Source organism: Pseudophryne corroboree, chromosome 2, assembly GCF_028390025.1.
Source record: "Pseudophryne corroboree isolate aPseCor3 chromosome 2, aPseCor3.hap2, whole genome shotgun sequence".
In the NCBI taxonomy this organism is placed as follows: Eukaryota; Metazoa; Chordata; class Amphibia; order Anura; family Myobatrachidae; genus Pseudophryne; species Pseudophryne corroboree.
The window spans coordinates 778,688,111-778,706,053 of record NC_086445.1 but is presented as its reverse complement, the minus strand read 5'-3'; the positions used below and the strand labels follow the sequence as shown (position 1 = coordinate 778,706,053).

Below are 17,943 nucleotides of genomic sequence, written 5' to 3'. Positions count from 1 at the left end.
GTGTGAAAATTATTGAAGGGGTGATACACTATGAGATTTCCTCTTCTTTATCTCTTGAGCATATAGAAGCTGTGAGAATTTGTCCGCTTTGCAGAAACACCTGAGGAGGCAGAGTTTAGAAACTGTCATTCATCCGATCTAAAAGCGCCAAAGGATAAAGTGGTGATATTGTTTGCTTGTGTATTGTTTAGTGGTTTGGGTAGAAGCCACTTCACTTGCTTGTCCATTGGGCTGCTGTTGAGCGCACTTGATCTGGTTACACAAAAATGTGTTCTCTATAGTAGCCTATTACATTTAGCCCAAGGTCTATTAATAGAGTTTGGGCAAAGATTAGTTTATAAATTCTATATGATGGTATGGTTGGGGAGGGATTGGGATTACAAAAGACCCAATTTCTCAGAAAAACACATGCAAATTTGTATTTCATGGAAAAGTGTAACACTTTCACCTATAAATGATACATGATAGATAACATATAGACAAAAAGAATAAAAAAAAATCCAACTAATTATTAATTGCTAGCTGGTGTGCATGTTTGCTTGTGAAAAAATGACATTGGCTTTTATCATTATTACTATTATTATTATTATTATTTCTGATTTGTAAGGCGCTATTGCGTAGTGCCAACAGTTGTTGAAACAGAGCTTAAATAAAACTAGAATATACTGCACAAGTTAAACCAAAGAAAAGCTGAAATGCTAAGATGAAAACAAAGGTCAGAGAGGGCTCTGTTCAGGAGAGACCTTAAAATCTTGTGTAAATGGGCAGAGCTGAGAAAATAGGAGTAAGTTTGATTTAGTGTGAATGTTGGGACAACAAGCAAGATTTACCAGTGGAAGCAGTGTACAGTAAGTGGAAGTTGGTAATATAGGTGGGAGTCAGAGTATTAATAAATTGTCTTCAATAATCTTGCAAATGCAGAACTCCATATAACATTTATAAAATAAAGAAAGTCATTTATCTTTCTTTGCCAGCTTCAGTGCAGTAATTTACTAAAAATGGGACACACCCTTAGATAATGTATTCCATTGAAATACCAGCATTCTAATCAAGAGATTCATAGAACATGCTTGTATCCAGATGAAGTGTTAAAATAATTTTCAGATATAAAAATCTAATTTTCATTCTTGTTTAAAATAAAACCATAATGTATGCTAAAAATATTCTGATGATGCTACATACTGTATCTACTCATGCTAGACTTATCAGGAAACATTGCTCTTCCATCTTTCTTTAACAGTAGGTTTCTATTTTACAACAATGTGAAATTTACACTTTATTATCTGGATAAAAAATACTGTCATATTGATTAATAAAGATATCACAGCATACAGTTTAATTCACTTTAAAAAATGAAAGAAGGAACAAAAAAAAACATATTTTTCCAATAAAATGTTCAGAATTTATTTGAAAATCATTTGGTGGTCTTTCTTTTTAGTTTTCTGTCATGTGCATTACTTATGTGACAGGTACATAATTATTAAAAAAGAAAATAAAAAAATATGTTTGTTGACCCACATTGTATATGACAAACATTAGATGCTGGGCGTGGTAACAAAAGTGTCTTCTCAATTTTAAGAACAAATAACATTACATTGGTAATATCATTGCTTTGTTTTTTTAAGTTTTTTTTTACTATATAATATCTAAGCTGCTGATGATTACATCGACCAACAGTATGTTCTTTATCTTTCTGTTGTTTTTTTTGTTGTTGTTTCTTTTTGGGCGCTATGAGGAAACAGTAATTTCAGACATTCTCAAATGCATTTTATAAGTAGTGTTTATCAGAATGGAGCATTTACCAATCCTTCAGATATTCATGAAACAAGAGCGAAAATGTAAAACATTGCTGAAAGGAAAAAAGCTTGTAAGATAAAATTGCACATGCATTTGTGTAACCTCAAAGGGGAGTTTTGTAGTTAACATATCCAAAAATTCATCTTCAAGTGAACTTGCAATATTTCCTACAAATGAATCAGATTATAAAATCTCAAAACTCTGTCTTGAGAAAAAGTTATTAGAAGAAAACTCTTTTTCTTGTTCTGGAGGCAACAAAGATGGTTCTTGACTAATGTATATACACATAGGTCACAACTAAAAGCACAATCTTTCTAAAAGTTCTTTTTTCAAACTTAAAACAACAATAAAAGATATTTTTTTGTAACTCACGGCTATTTACATTTTTTACAAATTTGTTTCTTTAAATACAGTTCAGAATGGCATATACCTTCATTGTCAGAATGATACATTTTATTCTGCATAGTCAGTTCTCTGCTTTAAATAGATTTTCCATTGTGAGTTATAGCTTAATAAAAAGCTCAATAAAATAACGCATCTGACCATGGGCCCAATGTTTTTATGGCACATAGCGTATTTAGAAAACAAAAACAAAGCAGTAACATCATTATATTTTTCTGTTCCAGAGCAGCTTTCCTCATCATGTATGATAGAGAAAACATCCATTTTCTTCTAGGAGATTGTTCAGAATATTAAGTTTGTCTAAATTCTTCTAGCAAGGATAAATTCATAAGCTTTATCATAACAGCAATTTACACAATTCATGTCTTGGATTGATCAATATGAATATTTGACAATTCCTCAAGACGGGAATAAGTAAGAAAATAATTCCTTCTTTCCTAATTCTCCACAAGTTTTCTGTTTGTTTTTGTTTTCTCCAAGAGGATGAAAAACATGACAAAGCTATACTCGAGTAGTGGAATGCCCATGGGGTAAATTAGTACTATTTTGGCCTCCACTAAAAGTATTAAAGGTATGCAGTGGTTGCATCCCTGTTAATGTGTTTGGAATCATCGTTATGGTATTGGGAGTCATGAGTGGAATATCGTCAGGTGACCTCCTCAGTGTAAGGGTGTAGTCAGGTGGACAGGTAAGTCGTAGAGTATCATGTGCCTGAAGAGCTTCGCACTCATGATCATGCTCCAGCTGTTTCATCTGCAAGGACATTATTTCTTCATTTTGAATATGAGCAATATCATTTGTTGTATTCCTTTGAGGACTAGGTCGTCTGTGAGTTTCATGGCGTCTTTTATCTTTTTTATAATACAAAGCAGCAAAGGCTAAAATATTCAGAAACAAAAGAGATGCTCCAACAGCAATTGTAACACTAAGTTCTGTGGAGTAATCTCTCTTGTCTTCTGCAATTATGGTAGTTTGACCCACATCGGTCTTTTGTGTTTCTTTAGGGCTATTTGCTGGTGTCATAGCTGGACGCTTTGTAGTTGCCCTTGATTTTCCAGGACGTCTTGTCACAAACGGGAAAGATGTCATATCTGGAGGAGGTACCTTTGTCGTTGTAGATACATATTGAAATATTTCATTCAGATTATGTAAATGAGGTACTAATTCTAACCAAAAAGCCACCTTTGTTGCTCTATAGTGGTCTCTTACTCTTGGCTTTAGACCAATATGCAAATATAGTTGGTCTTTTGGATCATATTTGGACCAGGCAACTTCTTCAAATCGATTCGGTTTAGTATGGATGAATTTTGTATCTTGTGGCACTGGCTTGTTTGGATCCCTGTAAAGATAAAAAGTTAAATTAGAATATAAAATGATATAATATTCAAAATATTGAAAACATATCTTCATTACTTGAAAATACAACTTTGACATTATTATTTATTTGATGATATGTCATCGATCAGTCTAGTGTGTTCCCGCTATGACGCTGACGATGTCTGCTTCCATGCATTATCAGTGACATCATCCATCCCTGCATGCAGGGCCAACGGAAGATATCACTAGCAAGGGTCATGCTGCCGAATGCAGTATGGACTCCACCATTGATCCGTGACTGCAGGCATTGACAAGTGTGTATGCACCCCCACCACAATATTGTGCTGGGTATACAGTACATCATTAAGATTGTACCAAGCTTAAGGTTGTATCCAATTACCCGTTGTAGTGCTGTGGCAATGAAAATGTTCAATTGCCCATTTTTCATGTGAAAATACATAAGTCCTGCAAAAAGCAGTGGACCTATATATTTTCTTGGCACTTATCATGGGTAAAAGGGGAACTTATTGTGGATCATGTTTGCAAACCTGTGGCAAAGAAAAATTCCCGGTAAATGTTGGTATCAGGGATAAGTGTTGGCTTATCAGGGCTAATTGGATAGCCACCAGGGAGACAATTAGCCATGATAATTTTCTGTGGGTTATTGGATACACCTCTAAGTGTACAAAAGCATTATTACATATTAGCCTTAATAATAATAATAATAATAGTTAATAATGCATTGGAGTTTATAAATAGCACCCAAGTAATATTTATTTATTTTAATATCACAAAACATGGCAGCCATTCATACCACTCATGGCATTGTGTGAAAAAAATTCAGGTAAATAATGACCGCTATTCACAAGAGCTAACAGCTTTATATTTTGTATCTAATGAAACAATGTGTATGTACCGTAACTATTGATTTCCCCCTACTACTGTATGTTTACAACTATAAGTGTAACAAATAATCAGAAATTAAGAAAAAGCTCCAGCTCAAACTAGCATTTGAAAAGAATATCCAAACACAGATTTACATTGTTTGCTATTGTGATTTGGAAATTAATAAAATAATTATTTATCACATTTTATTAATTTTGCATATGTTTGTTTCTCTTAATATTGTAATTAGCAAACTTTTTTTAATATATACATTTTTATAAAGTCTCTCCTAATAAGGAGGTTACAATTAATGTGAATTCTTGTTTCAGAGTCACCCTAAAATGAAACTTGAGAATCAATGGTGCATCAGTTCTTAAATAGAATGGTTGAAAATACAGAAACCACACAGCAAGTTCCATCTATGATTTTAATTTCTTTAGATTGTTGATCAAGAGAAAGAAAAAAAAACCAGCCAGAAAGCTTCCATTTTATCCTCAGAGTGGAAAGACATTCAACAATTCAGATTGAATATATGCCCCAGTCACCCAAATAATTACTTTTAATAACTACAGTTTAAGATAAAATTGCTCACAAGAGAGACATACTGTATAAGCAAATTTTATATCAAGCTAAGACAGCAGCTAGTATCATCTTGTTTACGATTAAGCAAAAAAACTCATAACTATGATGATAATGAAACCATATTTCTTAAATTTGAAATGCATGTATATTGTCACATATACATTCCTAGGTAACTAATGAAGCAACTAATAATCACAAGATATAACTGTACAGTATATTGATCTCTTCCATGCCAAGTACATTAAGTCATCTATATTGTGTAAAATGTACAGCATTTAATGCAATCTGTATTGTAACTGTTAACACCCTTATTGGCAGTACGGATGGTGTAATGGTTAGCATTACTGCCTCACAGCACTGAGGTCATGGGTTCGATTCCCACCATGGCCCTAACTGTGCGGAGTTTGTATATTCTCCCCGTACTTGCGTGGGTTTCCTCCGGGTACTCCGGTTTCCTCCCACAATCCCAAAAATATACTGGCAAGTTAATTGGCTCCCAACAAAATTAACCCTAGATTGAATGTGTCTGTGTGTACATGTGGTGGGGAATATAGATTGTAAGCTCCACTGGAGCAGGGACTGATGTGAATGGGCAAATATTCTCTGTAAAGCGCTGCGGAATATGTGTGCGCTATATAAATAACTGGTAATAATAAAAATAAATCTAAATGTATATTTGTTTGACACTTTAACATTGTCATTTAAATGTTAGCTGTAATAGTGAAACTGTACCTTTAAAAACATTTAGTGTTCACTCATTTTATGTGCTTAGGGACAGTTTATTTATCTTCTAGTACTCCAATTCCTATAGTAATAATGAATAAATATAAATTTAAAGAATTTATGTACAGTACTCCACATTCAAATAAAACTATAAGTAATTTGGCATAAACTAACTCCATAAATTTATTGTTTTTCCTTCAAGTTAAAATAACATAAACATTTAATTATATTAATATGCTATTAGAGCAAATAAAAAAGTGTTTAGAACAGATCAATTTTAGTAATTTGAATATATGAATAATCTATTTGATATCTGTGATGAGATAAAACAGTGCAAAATATCTGTAGACTGACCTTATTTTAAAATACAAAAGATATATTGAAATGAAACATTTTTATGTTCTGTTTTGTTTAAAACTATGATTTTCTACATTTTTATTTTGTACAGTATTAAGCATTTTAGAACTTCATGTTCCTTATTCTTCATCTGAATATAAAGCATAACATTTTGCTGTATTGTAATTGTTCTTGTATTGCCATGTAGAGGGAATTTAGAAGCTTTGTAGTTATTTTTCACTATTAACAGAAAATAAAATCCAAAAAATAACTATGTTATTTTCTTAAGAATATGCAAAACTATCTACATTTTTTATATAATATTTAAATATATCTTGTGATGCCAAATACATGTTTTTTAATGGAGACTATTCACTGTTTATCCAAACTAGAGATGTGCATTTTGTTTTTATAAAAATCCAAACTCTCCCAAATTTGGGGGAATTAAGTCAAACACAGTCCTGGCTCAGATCCCTTCAGGGGATTTTAATTAAATTAAGTTTTGATTAACAGCATTCATCAGTTCATTACTCAGATTTAAAATCAGAATCTTGGGTTTTGGATTGCTTTTAATTCCATCCCTTGTGATTTCATGTGCCATTTCACAGAGGAGAGTTTGGCCAAAATGAACTGTAAATGACTGGTGATGAATGTTATTGATGTCAATAATGCTACTGAAACAAAAATAGGTCCAAATGACATGATTTTAGCAGTTTAATAATAATCTAAAACCAAAACTAAATTCAGAATCTGAACAAAACACTTGAGGGTAGTTTTGCCTCAACCAAAAACCAAAACACTGATGGTGATTTTAGCAAAACCAAAAGATGAGTGTCTGTATACATCTCTAATCAAAACAGTAATGGCTGGCATAGTGGCTAGCATTATTGCCTCAAAGCACAGAGTTCATAACATATCTTTGTGAAGTTTGTATGTTGTGTTTGTATGGGTCTACCATGCATGCTCTGGTTTCTTCCCACACTCCAAAAACTTACTGGTAGGTTAATTGACTTTTGACAATGGGAATATAGATTTTAAGCTCCATGTGAATGATTGAAAATATTCTCTAAACATTGTTTACTATACCTGCAATAAATAAATAGCTGTTGATAAATAAATAAAATTCATAATACACTCAACTGAAAAAGGCATTGTCTAGTCTAATATGTAACTATTGCAAAAAATATCTGGGCCATGTTTTAGTTTGGTTTAGATCCACAAAATTTGGGTAGATTTAGATTCTCTAGTACAAAATATTTGCACAAATGAGCCAGAGTACCTGATTAGTTCATTATCTGAAGATCCCTTTACATTATCTAATGGTCTACCCTTTAGCACAGCTATAAATGTACAGATTCCACAATATACTGTAGTATTAAATGTGCAGTGCTTGCTGCAGAGGAGCAAAATGGGATTCCTGATTCCTGACACAAAATCATGAGACCAAAGTAATAACATTATAAAGTATTAGTGATAATAGTTGTCACACTGTAATGTCATAATACAACTTTGTTGGCAGATAGGGAGGCCAATCCCGGGCCATTTTTTCAATCCCGGGTATTGGGGACCCTGCTAGTGATATTATATTCCCATCTCGGGATGCATTTTGCATCTTCACTAATTTACTGTACTTTAGTAATGTCTACATGCCCCCTCCAACCACAGTTCTAGTCCCCTTAGCACAGGGAGTTGTGGCAAAGTCAACATGGGAAAAGCCATCACAAATGAATACATACAGTATGTACACTTATAAAAGAGCAAACCCAAAACATGCTTCTTGTGTTTACAGTAGTATGTCAAAATCTGCATAAGGCCCTGCATAAGTAACATAACTAATTTACTGTTGCTATTTTCCTAGTGCACATACAATTATTCTGAACACTCAGTCATTTCGATTCTGCAACTCTATCCCCCAGTGGCTAACAATGGAGAAGGGGTGTGTTTAATTACGTAAAGTATTGTAAGTCCTTAACATGCTTCTTGCTTTGTTCAGCAATGCAGCTGCATACTGCTTTTCTATACCAGTGACAGGTTAGGAATTTTGTAATATACAGATACATCCAAACATAGGCCCTAGCTACCACACCCTGACTGGAGGAGCGACAGCACCATCACAGGGATTCAAATCAACAACCTCTGCATGTGTCTTTCCCTTGCTTCACTCAATAAGCTCCTATCTTACATTGGGATTTAAGAACTTGAAAATGTAAGACTGATCTCAGATGTTCAGTAATGGTACGTACACACAGTGCAATTTTGGCTTATGGCTGATATCGGCTACAAGCTGCCCGGAGGCATGAGCCTCTGATCTAACCAATATTGGCTCTGCCTGCAAAGTCTATTTGTTCTTGCGATGCCGATCCTATGCGAATGTGCATCGGCATCGCAAGAGCATATACATGGTGCGCTAACTTTTCTTACGATTTTGACTATATAGTCAAAATCGTAAGGACAAATTGCACCATGTGTACGCACCATTGCTCTCTGAACAGCAAGTGAGAGCAGTGTGCAATTAGCTGGAGCATTATGGAAGGTTAATAATGAAAGGGTGTTATTTCCTAGGACCATTGAAGATCCCTTCGAAGTGTTACCATGGGGCCCCTCAAATGTCTAGTGATGAAATTTTTCCTGGAAGCAGAAACCTTTAATTTACTGCAAAATTATAATGCTAAATTATTGTGGAAGTGTTAATTGGGTACACAAATCATAAAAAAAATGTAACACCCTTCTGGGAAAACATCTTGGGGCTGTCCCAGATATGAGAGCAAAACAAAAAAGTACAAATCACTTTGCATCTTGGTGAAACGATGTTGCACTGCAGGTGGGGCAAATATAAAATGTGCAGAGAGATTTAGATTTGAGAGAGGTGTGTCCAAACTCACATCTAAATTTCAGTTAAAAAATAAAGCTGTTTAGTATTTAACGACAACATGCAACAGCATCCAGCATTTACCCTGATTGAAAAAATAATAAATAAATGTGTTTGCCCCCTTTTGTATTTCATGGTTTATACCAAATACAATGAGCATGATTCAGAGGTGGACACTATGCCAATGTTTGAGCAGTTCGGTCACACTGCACAGGTGTCATGATTGGTTACCAATGGTGTCCTCAGAATTAATGTGGATCACCAGGGTGGGTTTATGGAAGGTAACTGGGGGTGTCAAGTGAAATGCAGGCATACCGTGATTATTTGTGGGTGTGTTGCAACCAGCGCTTGCTTCATTGTATGCAGTTTCACTGGTGCCAGTGGAATAGTTGTGGCAGACACTTTTTGGCTGACCATAGGTTTGCTGAGATGTTCGATGATGTGACTGATGTGATACCAATGGTTCATCTTTGTACACAAGCATTGGATTTGAGATGATGCCAGTGGGCAACGGTGTCTCAGTATAAATTTCAGTGGCTGCAACAGTTGCATATTTTTGGAAAATTGCTGCAAATGGGAAATGCGTTCTCCTCTGAATAAGGCTCAAAGTTGTTTGCTTTTTGGCTTTGCTACTGTCTCAGAATCAGCCCCATTGTTTGTATAGCATTAAAGTATACTGATGTGATATACAGTAATATTTACAGAAATGACAGAAACATATTATACAGTAGCATGGCATTTATTGCATCTGCCTGCCTATGGACCCATACCATATATAGTTATTATTATTTTACTTACATTAAAATGACATTAGACAACATAAGCAACAGACACAAACAAGTTTTTTAGTTGTCTTAGAATCCAAGAGGTAACCAAGGTAACCAATGAGGTAAGCACTCACTCTAGAGATGAGCGCCGGAAATTTTTCGGGTTTTGTGTTTTGGTTTTGGGTTCGGTTCCGCGGCCGTGTTTTGGGTTCGACCGCATTTTGGCAAAACCTCACCGAATTTTTTTTGTCGGATTCGGGTGTGTTTTGGATTCGGGTGTTTTTTTCCAAAAAACCTAAAAAACAGCTTAAATCATAGAATGTGGCGGTCATTTTGATCCCAAAGTATTATTAACCTCAAAAACCATAATTTCCACTCATTTTCAGTCTATTCTGAATACCTCACACCTCACAATATTATTTTTAGTCCTAAAATTTGCACCGAGGTCGCTGTGTGAGTAAGATAAGCGACCCTAGTGGCCGACACAAACACCGGGCCCATCTAGGAGTGGCACTGCAGTGTCACGCAGGATGGCCCTTCCAAAAAACCCTCCCCAAACAGCACATGACGCAAAGAAAAAAAGAGGCGCAATGAGGTAGCTGTGTGAGTAAGATTAGCGACCCTAGTGGCCGACACAAACACCGGGCCCATCTAGGAGTGGCACTGCAGTGTCACGCAGGATGTCCCTTCCAAAAAACCCTCCCCAAACAGCACATGACGCAAAGAAAAAAAGAGGCGCAATGAGGTAGCTGTGTGAGTAAGATAAGCGACCCTAGTGGCCGACACAAACACCGGGCCCATCTAGGAGTGTCACTGCAGTGTCACGCAGGATGTCCCTTCCAAAAAACCCTCCCCAAACAGCACATGACGCAAAGAAAAAAAGAGGCGCAATGAGGTAGCTGTGTGAGTAAGATAAGCGACCCTAGTGGCCGACACAAACACCGGGCCCATCTAGGAGTGGCACTGCAGTGTCACGCAGGATGTCCCTTCCAAAAAACCCTCCCCAAACAGCACATGACGCAAAGAAAAAGAAAAGAAAAAAGAGGTGCAAGATGGAATTGTCCTTGGGCCCTCCCACCCACCCTTATGTTGTATAAACAAAACAGGACATGCACACTTTAACCAACCCATCATTTCAGTGACAGGGTCTGCCACACGACTGTGACTGATATGACGGGTTGGTTTGGACCCCCCCCCAAAAAAGAAGCAATTAATCTCTCCTTGCACAAACTGGCTCTACAGAGGCAAGATGTCCACCTCATCATCACCCTCCGATATATCACCGTGTACATCCCCCTCCTCACAGATTATCAATTCGTCCCCACTGGAATCCACCATCTCAGCTCCCTGTGTACTTTGTGGAGGCAATTGCTGCTGGTCAATGTCTCCGCGGAGGAATTGATTATAATTCATTTTAATGAACATCATCTTCTCCACATTTTCTGGATGTAACCTCGTACGCCGATTGCTGACAAGGTGAGCGGCGGCACTAAACACTCTTTCGGAGTACACACTTGTGGGAGGGCAACTTAGGTAGAATAAAGCCAGTTTGTGCAAGGGCCTCCAAATTGCCTCTTTTTCCTGCCAGTATAAGTACGGACTGTGTGACGTGCCTACTTGGATGCGGTCACTCATATAATCCTCCACCATTCTATCAATGTTGAGAGAATCATATGCAGTGACAGTAGACGACATGTCCGTAATCGTTGTCAGGTCCTTCAGTCCGGACCAGATGTCAGCATCAGCAGTCGCTCCAGACTGCCCTGCATCACCGCCAGCGGGTGGGCTCGGAATTCTGAGCCTTTTCCTCGCACCCCCAGTTGCGCGAGAATGTGAAGGAGGAGATGTTGACAGGTCGCGTTCCGCTTGACTTGACAATTTTGTCACCAGCAGGTCTTTCAACCCCAGCAGACTTGTGTCTGCCGGAAAGAGAGATCCAAGGTAGGCTTTAAATCTAGGATCGAGCACGGTGGCCAAAATGTAGTGCTCTGATTTCAACAGATTGACCACCCGTGAATCCTTGTTAAGCGAATTAAGGGCTCCATCCACAAGTCCCACATGCCTAGCGGAATCGCTCCGTGTTAGCTCCTCCTTCAATGTCTCCAGCTTCTTCTGCAAAAGCCTGATGAGGGGAATGACCTGACTCAGGCTGGCAGTGTCTGAACTGACTTCACGTGTGGCAAGTTCAAAGGGCATCAGAACCTTGCACAACGTTGAAATCATTCTCCACTGCGCTTGAGACAGGTGCATTCCACCTACTATATCGTGCTCAATTGTATAGGCTTGAATGGCCTTTTGCTGCTCCTCCAACCTCTGAAGCATATAGAGGGTTGAATTCCACCTCGTTACCACTTCTTGCTTCAGATGATGGCAGGGCAGGTTCAGTAGTTTTTGGTGGTGCTCCAGTCTTCTGTACGTGGTGCCTGTACGCCGAAAGTGTCCCGCAATTCTTCTGGCCACCGACAGCATCTCTTGCACGCCCCTGTCGTTTTTTAAAAAATTCTGCACCACCAAATTCAAGGTATGTGCAAAACATGGGACGTGCTGGAATTTGCCCATATTTAATGCACACACAATATTGCTGGCGTTGTCCGATGCCACAAATCCACAGGAGAGTCCAATTGGGGTAAGCCATTCCGCGATGATCTTCCTCAGTTGCCGTAAGAGGTTTTCAGCTGTGTGCGTATTCTGGAAAGCGGTGATACAAAGCGTAGCCTGCCTAGGAAAGAGTTGGCGTTTGCGAGATGCTGCTACTGGTGCCGCCGCTGCTGTTCTTGCGGCGGGAGTCCATACATCTACCCAGTGGGCTGTCACAGTCATATAGTCCTGACCCTGCCCTGCTCCACTTGTCCACATGTCCGTGGTTAAGTGGACATTGGGTACAACTGCATTTTTTAGGACACTGGTGAGTCTTTTTCTGACGTCCGTGTACATTCTCGGTATCGCCTGCCTAGAGAAGTGGAACCTAGATGGTATTTGGTAACGGGGGCACACTGCCTCAATAAATTGTCTAGTTCCCTGTGAACTAACGGCGGATACCGGACGCACGTCTAACACCAACATAGCTGTCAAGGCCTCAGTTATCCGCTTTGCAGCAGGATGACTGCTGTGATATTTCATCTTCCTCGCAAAGGACTGTTGAACAGTCAATTGCTTACTGGAAGTAGTACAAGTGGGCTTACGACTTCCCCTCTGGGATGACCATCGACTCCCAGCAGCAACAACAGCAGCGCCAGCAGCAGTAGGCGTTACACGCAAGGATGCATCGGAGGAATCCCAGGCAGGAGAGGACTCGTCAGAATTGCCAGTGACATTGCCTGCAGGACTATTGGCATTCCTGGGGAAGGAGGAAATTGACACTGAGGGAGTTGGTGGGGTGGTTTGCGTGAGCTTGGTTACAAGAGGAAGGGATTTACTGGTCAGTGGACTGCTTCCACTGTCACCCAAAGTTTTTGAACTTGTCACTGACTTATTATAAATGCGCTGCAGGTGACGTATAAGGGAGGATGTTCCGAGGTGGTTAACGTCCTTACCCCTACTTATTACAGCTTGACAAAGGGAACACACGGCTTGACACCTGTTGTCCGCATTTCTGGTGAAATACTTCCACACCGAAGAGCTGATTTTTTTGGTATTTTCACCAGGCATGTCAACGGCCATATTCCTACCACGGACAACAGGTGTCTCCCCGGGTGCCTGACTTAAACAAACCACCTCACCATCAGAATCCTCCTGGTCAATTTCCTCCCCAGCGCCAGCAACACCCATATCCTCCTCATCCTGGTGTACTTCAACACTGACATCTTCAATCTGACTATCAGGAACTGGACTGCGGGTGCTCCTTCCATCACTTGCAGGGGGCGTGCAAATGGTGGAAGGCGCATGCTCTTCACGTCCAGTGTTGGGAAGGTCAGGCATCGCAACCGACACAATTGGAGTCGGACTCTCCTTGTGGATTTGGGATTTCGAAGAACGCACAGTTCTTTGCGGTGCTACTGCTTTTGCCAGCTTTAGTCTTCTTCCATCCTCATGTGAAGCTGAACCACTAGCCATGAACATAGGCCAGGGCCTCAGCCGTTCCTTGCCACTCCGTGTGGTAAATGGCATATTGGCAAGTTTACGCTTCTCCTCCGACAATTTTATTTTAGGTTTTGGAGTCCTTTTTTTACTGATATTTGGTGTTTTGGATTTGACATGCTATGTACTATGACATTGGGCATCGGCCTTGGCAGACGACGTTGCTGGCATTTCATCGTCTCGGCCATGACTAGTGGCAGCAGCTTCAGCACGAGGTGGAAGTGGATCTTGATCTTTCCCTAATTTTGGAACCTCAACATTTTTGTTCTCCATATTTTAATAGGCACAACTAAAAGGCACCTCAGGTAAACAATGGAGATGGATGGATTGGATACTAGTATACAATTATGGACGGGCTGCCGAGTGCCGACACAGAGGTAGCCACAGCCGTGAACTACCGCACTGTACTGTGTCTGCTGCTAATATATAGACTGGTTGATAAAGAGATAGTATACTCGTAACTAGTATGTATGTATAAAGAAAGAAAAAAAAAACACGGTTAGGTGGTATATACAATTATGGACGGGCTGCCGAGTGCCGACACAGAGGTAGCCACAGCCGTGAACTACCGCACTGTACTGTGTCTGCTGCTAATATAGACTGGTTGATAAAGAGATAGTATACTCGTAACTAGTATGTATGTATAAAGAAAGAAAAAAAAACCACGGTTAGGTGGTATATACAATTATGGACGGGCTGCCGAGTGCCGACACAGAGGTAGCCACAGCCGTGAACTACCGCACTGTACTGTGTCTGCTGCTAATATAGACTGGTTGATAAAGAGATAGTATACTCGTAACTAGTATGACTATAAAGAAAGAAAAAAAAAACACGGTTAGGTGGTATATACAATTATGGACGGGCTGCCGAGTGCCGACACAGAGGTAGCCACAGCCGTGAACTACCGCACTGTACTGTGTCTGCTGCTAATATATAGACTGGTTGATAAAGAGATAGTATACTCGTAACTAGTATGTATGTATAAAGAAAGAAAGAAAAACCACGGTTAGGTGGTATATACAATTATGGACGGGCTGCCGAGTGCCGACACAGAGGTAGCCACAGCCGTGAACTACCGCACTGTACTGTGTCTGCTGCTAATATAGACTGGTTGATAAAGAGATAGTATACTCGTAACTAGTATGTATGTATAAAGAAAGAAAAAAAAACCACGGTTAGGTGGTATATACAATTATGGACGGGCTGCCGAGTGCCGACACAGAGGTAGCCACAGCCGTGAACTACCGCACTGTACTGTGTCTGCTGCTAATATAGACTGGTTGATAAAGAGATAGTATACTCGTAACTAGTATGTATGTATAAAGAAAGAAAAAAAAACCACGGTTAGGTGGTATATACAATTATGGACGGGCTGCCGAGTGCCGACACAGAGGTAGCCACAGCCGTGAACTACCGCACTGTACTGTGTCTGCTGCTAATATAGACTGGTTGATAAAGAGATAGTATACTCGTAACTAGTATGACTATAAAGAAAGAAAAAAAAACCACGGTTAGGTGGTATATACAATTATGGACGGGCTGCCGAGTGCCGACACAGAGGTAGCCACAGCCGTGAACTACCGCACTGTACTGTGTCTGCTGCTAATATATAGACTGGTTGATAAAGAGATAGTATACTCGTAACTAGTATGTATGTATAAAGAAAGAAAAAAAAACCACGGTTAGGTGGTATATACAATTATGGACGGGCTGCCGAGTGCCGACACAGAGGTAGCCACAGCCGTGAACTACCGCACTGTACTGTGTCTGCTGCTAATATAGACTGGTTGATAAAGAGATAGTATACTCGTAACTAGTATGACTATAAAGAAAGAAAAAAAAACCACGGTTAGGTGGTATATACAATTATGGACGGGCTGCCGAGTGCCGACACAGAGGTAGCCACAGCCGTGAACTACCGCACTGTACTGTGTCTGCTGCTAATATATAGACTGGTTGATAAAGAGATAGTATACTCGTAACTAGTATGTATGTATAAAGAAAGAAAAAAAAACCACGGTTAGGTGGTATATACAATTATGGACGGGCTGCCGAGTGCCGACACAGAGGTAGCCACAGCCGTGAACTACCGCACTGTACTGTGTCTGCTGCTAATATATAGACTGGTTGATAAAGAGATAGTTTACTCGTAACTAGTATGTATGTATAAAGAAAGAAAAAAAAAACCACGGTTAGGTGGTATATACAATTATGGACGGGCTGCCGAGTGCCGACACAGAGGTAGCCACAGCCGTGAACTACCGCACTGTACTGTGTCTGCTGCTAATATAGACTGGTTGATAAAGAGATAGTATACTCGTAACTAGTATGTATGTATGTATAAAGAAAGAAAAAAAAACCACGGTTAGGTGGTATATACAATTATGGACGGGCTGCCGAGTGCCGACACAGAGGTAGCCACAGCCGTGAACTACCGCACTGTACTGTGTCTGCTGCTAATATAGACTGGTTGATAAAGAGATAGTATACTCGTAACTAGTATGACTATAAAGAAAGAAAAAAAAACCACGGTTAGGTGGTATATACAATTATGGACGGGCTGCCGAGTGCCGACACAGAGGTAGCCACAGCTGTGAACTACCGCACTGTACTGTGTCTGCTGCTAATATAGACTGGTTGATAAAGAGATAGTATACTACTAATATTATATATACTGGTGGTCAGGTCACTGGTCACTAGTCACACTGGCAGTGGCACTCCTGCAGCAAAAGTGTGCACTGTTTAATTTTAATATAATATTATGTACTCCTGGCTCCTGCTATAACCTATAACTGGCACTGCAGTGCTCCCCAGTCTCCCCCACAATTATAAGCTGTGTGAGCTGAGCACAGTCAGATATATATATACATTGATGCAGCACACTGGGCTGAGCAGTGCACACAGATATGGTATGTGACTGAGTCACTGTGTGTATCGTTTTTTTCAGGCAGAGAACGGATATATTAAATAAAACAAACAACTGCACTGTCTGGTGGTCACTGTGGTCGTCAGTCACTAAACTCTGCACTCTCTTCTACAGTATCACAGCCTCAGGTCAATCTCTCTCTCTCTCTCTCAACCCTAATCTAAATGGAGAGGACGCCAGCCACGTCCTCTCCCTATCAATCTCAATGCACGTGTGAAAATGGCGGCGACGCGCGGCTCCTTATATAGAATCCGAGTCTCGCGAGAATCCGACAGCGTCATGATGACGTTCGGGCGCGCTCGGGTTAACCGAGCAAGGCGGGAGGATCCGAGTCTGCTCGGACCCGTGAAAAAAACATGAAGTTCGTGCGGGTTCGGATTCAGAGAAACCGAACCCGCTCATCTCTAACTCACTCTAAATGAATGACGTAAATGGTGACCCCAAGGTAAAGAAACAGATTAAATGTTTACTGCACTAAATGGTTCACCAAGGTCATCAGTTATAGAGATAATATATGATACCTGGAACACAGTTTCAATCATTTTAGCCTCAGAATAGCTACTGTAGGTATAATGAATTTCATTGCAATGAATAAATAACTAAAAAGATTGAAGACCAATCATATTAAAAGCACATAAAAATGTATTTTCTCTGACGTCCTAGTGGATGCTGGGAACTCCGTAAGGACCATGGGGAATAGCGGCTCCGCAGGAGACTGGGCACAAAAGAAAAGCTTTAGGACTACCTGGTGTGCACTGGCTCCTCCCCCTATGACCCTCCTCCAAGCCTCAGTTAGATTTTTGTGCCCGACCGAGCTGGGTGCAATCTAGGGGGCTCTCCTGAGCTTCTTAGGAAAAGTTAGTTTTAGGTTTTAAATTTTCAGTGAGACCTGCTGGCAACAGGCTCACTGGATCGAGGGACTAAGGGGAGAAGACGCGAACCTGCCTGCTTGCAGCCAGCTTAGGCTTCTTAGGCTACTGGACACCATTAGCTCCAGAGGGACCGAACACAGGCCCAGCCTCGGAGTCCGGTCCCAGAGCCGCGCCGCCGGCCCCCTTACAGAGCCAGAAGCAAGAAGAATTCCGCAAAATCGGCGGCAGAAGACATCAGTCTTCACCAAGGTAGCGCACAGCACTGCAGCTGTGCGCCATTGCTCCTCATGCACACCACACGCTCCGGTCACTGATGGGTGCAGGGCTCTGGGGGGGGCGGCGCCCTGAGCAGCAATATGAACACCTTGGCTGGCTAAAATACATAACATA

At 40.1% G+C, this 17,943-nt stretch overlaps 1 protein-coding gene across 2 annotated transcripts in view; it reads right to left on the bottom strand.

Moving 5' to 3' along the window:
• Window positions 1–1,379: 1,379 nt before the first annotated feature.
• NLGN4X (neuroligin 4 X-linked) overlaps window positions 1,380–17,943 on the bottom strand; it is a 561,080-nt gene continuing 544,516 nt past the window's right edge. For both annotated transcript variants that reach the window (XM_063955509.1, XM_063955510.1), the window contains one exon: window positions 1,380–3,538. In XM_063955509.1, the coding sequence (XP_063811579.1) occupies window positions 2,701–3,538 (838 nt within the window). In that variant the 3' untranslated portion in view covers window positions 1,380–2,700. The remainder of the gene's footprint in view (window positions 3,539–17,943) is intronic.